This window comes from Camelus dromedarius, chromosome 19 (genome assembly GCF_036321535.1).
Source record: "Camelus dromedarius isolate mCamDro1 chromosome 19, mCamDro1.pat, whole genome shotgun sequence".
Taxonomy (NCBI): domain Eukaryota; kingdom Metazoa; phylum Chordata; class Mammalia; order Artiodactyla; family Camelidae; genus Camelus; species Camelus dromedarius.
The window spans coordinates 32,631,926-32,638,992 of record NC_087454.1 but is presented as its reverse complement, the minus strand read 5'-3'; the positions used below and the strand labels follow the sequence as shown (position 1 = coordinate 32,638,992).

The 7,067-nt window shown below is 36.8% G+C and overlaps 1 protein-coding gene across 1 annotated transcript; it reads right to left on the bottom strand.

Annotated features, from left to right (window-relative positions):
- Positions 1-1,454: 1,454 nt before the first annotated feature.
- Positions 1,455-6,949, bottom strand: CENPQ (centromere protein Q; the record flags this gene model as incomplete). Its single annotated transcript, XM_064476568.1, is given in 5 exon segments — positions 1,455-1,523; positions 2,099-2,225; positions 3,257-3,311; positions 4,086-4,228; positions 6,770-6,949. Coding segments are annotated over 4 exon segments (353 nt in total), but the record flags the coding sequence as incomplete, so codon positions are not given.
- Between the last annotated feature and the right edge of the window lie 118 nt (positions 6,950-7,067).

Below are 7,067 nucleotides of genomic sequence, written 5' to 3'. Positions count from 1 at the left end.
ACATGCAGACATAAGCAGAGATAAACCTAATATATAAAACATAGAGTTCCTGTGGGAAATACCAATTTGGAAGATGCTGCATTAAACAAAATGAAATAGATTTATTTGCTGTAGGACTTTCAATTTGTTAATGTACTAATAAACATAATCCATTATATATCACTTTTATTCAAAGAGTATCTTTAAGAACGAGAGTTCTAAATATACCTGTAGAAATGCTGCTCTAGGAAAACTCACCCAGAGTTCTGATCAGAATCAGTTTGCTAAGGCTGTACTTTGCTACATCAAAAGAAGGGAAAGTATCTTGAGTATCTTTGGGAACTAAAGAAAATGAGTTGTGAAAGCAAAAGTGAGGAGGCAACAGGCAGTCTTTGAAATACCGATCTCCACGGCTGCTATGTGATGAAAAGACAGCCTTTATACTGAACAGAATTTAATCTCTTCTGATGACCCAGTGTGGTCACTGTGGAGAGTGGCCAGTACTGTATACAGTATAGTATATCATACTATAATATTCTCATTCACACACCAAACATAACCACTTGTCCTAAATAGTTACACTTCTATCATGTATTAACTTTTTAGTACACACCTTTGTCTTTACTAACAGGCTGTCACTCCTCTAAACAGTTTATAAGTCTGCTTCCAGCTGTCTTTCTATAATCTCTCCAACCTCCCTCCACAAATTCCCACCCTCACCCACCCCATCCCATCCTCCTCTTTCTATTTGGCTACTATTACTGAGCCTTATACTAAAATAAGCAGAATTTGTGTTCAGTTTTCCCAAGAATAAGGTACTAGGTCACAGGCATTTCCAGGCAAACCTGAAACTAAGATGCAGGCAAACCTGAAGCTAAGATGCAGAACATTCTTCTATAAAAAGGTGTATAGATACCAGCGAGTCGTCACTGAAAATCATTGGCAGTGGTGCGACTTGTATGAACACTTAAAAAGAAACTTCCATTTGTGACCTGCCACAGGGGAAGAGCAGCACTATCCTGGAAAGTTACATGTGTTGCTTGTACAAATAATGTTATGCAATATGAAGTAAAGAAAAAAAACCCACAGCAACAGGATAAGTATCAGATGAGAGTGGTGAACTGTTAACTTGCACCTGTTCAAAATGAAGTTGAAGGGAATAAAAGTTGACAATTTGTTTTTCAAATCCTAATTCAGAAAGGTGAACTGGGGAAGTAGGTGCTTTTGATTTTCAGATTCTTCCTTATAAATTCTCTTAAATTTAACTTAGTTCAGAGTAGCATGCAGCAGCAGGTTAGGGTAGAATATATATTCCCAAGTGGTTCATCTTCTTAAAACAATAACAACAACAACAAAAGAACAAAAACTCAAAATGAAAAACTTTTATATTCCAAACGTCTGTTCTGACATCAGAGGAACAGACTGGACTTTTACCAATTATGTTTCAACCATTTTTTATCACGTAACTATAATACCTTTTCTTCAGGAAGTTGAGATGATACTGAATTTTTTCATTTTCTCTAATACTGTTACTCAAAATTGTTCTAGAAAAGAAAAAAAAAAGGGATTGAATACATATTACTTTGAAGCATAACTATAATCTGTTTACTTTTTCTGATTTCTTTCAAGTGCCCTCCTTACTGGCCAGGCAGAATCAATCACGTTTTCTTTTATATTAAATACATTTTTAAGCAGAGGAATAACCAAAATCTTTCTATCACATGATACTGTTGTAATTAATTTATATGCCTCACTCTTCTGATGGCAGAAGCCTGTCTCTGTATTCCTTCTAGCATGGTAGCTTCTACATAAAGTGTCAATTTGAGCTAACTTCTTCCTAAAGTATCCCTGTTGACAGAACAAGTTAAAAGTTTACAGGTAGTAGCTCAGGACACACAAATTTCATTTTTATTCTGCTGATGAAATTCAGAGTTTCTGAAATTAATAAAGATTTCTTGGCTGAAGGCTAATGCCTTCAAAGGACACAAAATATATCTTCTTGTGAAAGAGAAAAACACCCTATCCCCAGAGAGTAAATAGTAACATTTAAAAGGATACTGTCTATAGGAAACACGTATCCAGGAACAAAAAGAGTGAACGGGAAAAATTTCATACTCACATTATTACTGATTCCATTACAGTTTGCAAATACTCTCTGCTACTCTTTGAAAGAGGTTGCCAGGTTTTTCTCCTGTGGGATGCTATCTTCACCTGTTTTAGATTAGCATGCTTTGTTTGGCCTTTAACTGGTGAAAGAAGGGGCTCTGGTTAGTCTAGAAATTTGCATGTTTTCACTTAAAAAGTGATTAAAGACAAATTGGTCTAAAACAGCTAATAGAATTATAAGAACCAAAATATTATAAAGCTGTATAAGCTGTTTAATTTCCTTTTTATTGCACAGCCATAATTTGTGTTGAATATGAATATGCAATTGTTATGTTAACTGAAATACTATTAACTGTTATTGCAGGTACAAAGCCAAGATAACGTTAAATGAAGAACTAAGCTACAATTATTAGGATTCAACATAAAGTCTGGTTCTCAGAAATGACCTGAATTAAAGAGCGTCATTGAAAAGACTACAAAACTATTTAGGCCAAATATTGGCAGATTAGAGATTAACCAAACCACAAATAGATAATCACTGTCTGCTAGGTTGTTACTGTTCTATTTATAAGAAATAAACAAAGGAGATAATATTGGCTCACATGAAGATTAGTTTTGGAGATTAGTTTTGGTAGATTAAATAATTATAATTACAGGTACGCAAAGCATTACAAAAGGAAAAGCACTGTGCACCTTGAAGGTATAAAACCAGAGGACCTAACTTGGTTTTGGGTGAGGAGAGGTGGAAAATTCTTCCATGACAAAGTGATGTCCAAGTAAAGAATACTACTCCAAAATAATTTACTCCGAACAAACTTAGTGGCTCCACTCCAACTTGAACAGTGATGGCAGAACAGAAGCATATTTGTCTCAAAGAGAAATCAGTAGTTGTGTCTACACATCACAGATCAGCAATAATTCAGACTGTGATGCATTTTGAATTTCTCTAGTTCCTATCAGTTAAGAGCCCTTTGCTAGAGGTGGTAAGCAAAATTTCAGTTGACCAAAATAACCGACCAACCAGTACTACTTATTCTTCCAAAAGTGAGAATGTAACTGTTCATTACTATCTTTTGCTTGTGGAGAACTCACAAAGAAGATGCTGAGAGTTTTTTCACAAATATAGATAGCTTGAGAAAAACAGGTTAAACAGGATATAGAAAAGGAATACCTTCAGGAGATAGATGTTTTGGATGATTTTTATTTTTTTTTGCTTTGTTTCTAACCTAGAGGGAAAAAAACACAGGCATATGCACACAGAATTAAACAACAGTTGAAAAGATACTGCTTTTGCAATAGATTTATCATGTATGTTGGAGAAATTTCATATACCTTCTGGTAAGATAGAAGAAAAGTATATTGCTACTTCTACAGAAAAAGGGTGTGTATTTACCACAAGCAGAGGATATACTAAAGCATTCCCTGGACAATGGTGATGATGTATATTATAATACAATTTCATATGGTGTCAAAAAAATGTTTTAAAGAAATCATTACTCATTTTGCCCGTGAAATAGTGTTAGATACTTTCCATGCAAAACAAATATAGGTATTGCCTAATACAAGGTAAAACAGAGAATTTTCTGGTTATTTCATTTATTTTTTTATAAGACAGGAGCAAAATAATGGAAGGAAGAATTTAATTCCTCCCAAACTAATTTTTCTTTGTTAATAATAATTTCCTCCACCAATTGACAGATTCTCTTGTCTTTTAACATATGAATGCCATAGTCTGTCTAGTCTCCATTTAAACACCTTAGCAATGCCCCATAACATCTCCTCCCCAAAGAATTCTCTGATCAGTATATTTAGAAATTAAATGAAACAATTTTTATCTGAGAATTTTTATAAATCAGGTAGCAACAGCCCCCACATAACAATGTATGTGGAATATGAATTATAGTAAAACCGATCTTTAGTCTTCACATAATCGTTTACAGAGAACAGATGATCCTTCTGATCAGGGTAGTCCTGAATGATAAACTTGATATTTTTACTACCTCTTCCTCTGATAACTCTGCTTCTTCATCATCAGTTTTTCTTTCTGGATTTCTTTTTAATTGTTGAGACCTTTTCCTGGAAGCATTTGCTTTGCTAGCCATTTTGATTTAAACAGAACAATTATAACAGTGCTTCAAAATATCTGTAAAGATGAAAAGGATACAGAAAAAATGCTTAAGACTTTCATAATATTTTGTCTAAAAGACTAACTATAAATATTCCAAATTTGCCTTTAAAAAAAAATCACAATGAATGTTTTGGGATACTTTGGTGTATTTTTTAAAACATATAAACATATTTTAAAACAAGTAACATCGGTTCCATTAGAGTGAAGATATCTAATTCAATTTTATTCCTAGAATTTTTCCCACTTGCATGGCTTTAAAAAATCATGTAGAAGTGCTTTTGCATCTCTTACTTTATTTAAAAAAAAAAATCTAGCTCTGCTAGCTTCTCTACTTTTCTCCCAGACTCCTTAATTGAATCTCCCTCTCCAGCTAGATTTGATTTTCTGTGAACACTCTGAGTAAAGCACACACTGTCCCCTCGTCCCTTTTACCAGAGCTGCTCTCCCTTGTCTCTGCTCACCCTCTAAGATCACGAGCCATCTGCTTCTGAAAACTTTTCTTTTTAAAAAAATTTTTAAAATTTTTTTTGGGGGGGATAATTGATTTTTTTTTTTTTTTAGATGGAGGTATTGGGGATTGATCCCAGGACCCGGTGCATGCTAAGCATGTGCTCCACCACAGAGCTATACCCTCCCCACCTTGAAAGCCTTTCTAACTAACTACTGCTTTCTAAACTCTGTGGGCTCTTATGGTCTCAAACTCTCATTTGGGACTTATTTATAGTTTTGTTCTGGTAATCATTTTTTCTTGATATTCTCTTTATTCAGTAACACATAATTCATGTAATTTGGAGGAATAGTACTCCATATTTGATTCACAAACTGCTTGTTATAGTCCTTTTAGGTACAGAAATTGAAAGTATTCATTTAGGAACTTCTATAGCAATTTGACAACAATTTAATGTATGTTGAATCTGGTCAGAATATAATTGGCTATTTTTTTTGCTTCTTAGGTTGCATTTTTCAGGTAATTCATTTAAAAAAAGACTTTCATTTTTTTTTACAGTAGTTTTAGGTTCACAGCAAAATTCAGCAGAAAGTAGAGTTCGAGTTCCTGTAAACCTTCACCCCTCCCTGCCCCAGCCTTCCTTTTGTCTACATCCCACACCAGAGTGGCACATTTGCTACAACCCAAGAACTGACATTGACACATTATATCACCCAAAGTCTACAGCTTACATTAGGGTTCATTCTCGGTGTTGTACTTTCTATGGCTTAGACTATAATTCTTTTTTTTTTTTGTATTTTACAAAAGTATCAGTTGTGATTGATTAAAAAAAAAACAAATTGGTCCTTTGTCACAGTCTGAGAAGTGCTGTTTTCACTGATACCTACTTGAGGCAGTAAGTCATATTGCAAAAGGTTTCTCAACATCGGCACTACTGACAGTTGGGATGGGATAATTCTTGGTTGTGGGGGCTATCCTGGGCAATGAAGGATGTTTAGCAGCATTCCAGATCCACTCGATGCCAGTAACCCCTCCTACACCACCAAACTGTAACAACTAAAATTATCTCCAGACATTTCAAATGTCCCCTGGTGCAAAATTTCCCCACTTTGAGAACCACTGCCAAGAGCCAGCCAAGGATAAGGACAAATTGCCCAGGTTCCAAATCCTGACTCTGCCATTTAGCTAGCTGTATAGCCTCGGGCAAATAAATTTGCTCACTTTCCCCACTGGTAGATGGGTTAATAATGAGAGTAACGACATGAAAGTCTTCTGTAAAGCTAAAATTTTGTTCAGGATACATAAAGGGCCTAGAACTTGGGACACAGCAAGCACTCGATAAGTTAAATAATTTTCTACTACTAGTGAGCTAGTTGTAGCATATACAAAAAGGAATAGTAAATTTTGTCCTGTTTTAGATCACAGGAAACTGCAGGCTACTGCTGGCAGGTAGAGACATATATAAAAACAATTCCTATATATGTACAATTATACACAATATGACAAATGTTATAAGAGACAAACGAGTGAATGGCTATCTCAAATTAATTGGTGTGTGCCTGGGAGCAGGGGGATATACAGAGAAAAAAGTAATATTTGAATTACATTTTGAAATATTTAGCCAGAAAGGAGAGAAGTATTTGAGAGAAAACAGCTGCTCCTTGGCAGGACGGCTGGCAAAAAACTGGTCTGTTCCCGGGTAGGAAAAGTTCAGAGGGGGCTTTACGTGCATGGGAGGAACGGACAGAAAAAAAGACTGGAAGGGTAGTTTGCAGTAATGAATGTACTTTTTATCCTGTAGGAAGCAGGGGGGCATCCTAGGTTGTTCTGTTTTCCTTAACGGCGTGCTGAGACTCGTGGGAATCACCAAGTACCTCAATCCAGACCTCTGTGTGGGCACTACAGGGGAGCACGACGTCCGGAAAAACATAAACGCGCGATGTTTACCTCTTGACAGATGATGCCTCGGGAAAGCGACTTTGCTGACGGCAGTTTGAGGCTCAAAGATACTCCTCACTAAGGCTGCACGTCGCCCCACAACTGGCTGCGGGAGAGACTGAGGAAAGAGGACAAGGATGAGGATGATTCAAGGAAAAGGAGGGACGAACCATGCATGGCTTCACCCCCTCCTCTCGAATCACAGTCCTTCAGTCCTCGGCTCCGCAGGCACACCTGTTCGGATCTCCCTCCCCTTGGAAAACCTCCGCAAGCTCCTCAAGTGTGCACAAGCCGCCGAGTTTGCCACAAACGCGCTGGCCACAGCACTCGTCCCCAAACTGGAGTCACCGGCGGGGAGAGCGCTTGAACTACTTACCACAGACGCCGCTTGAATCCTTCCAGGTACCACGCTGAGAGCAATTCGCGCCCAAACCATCCAAAGCGGATGAGACCCGGAAGTGATTGCGT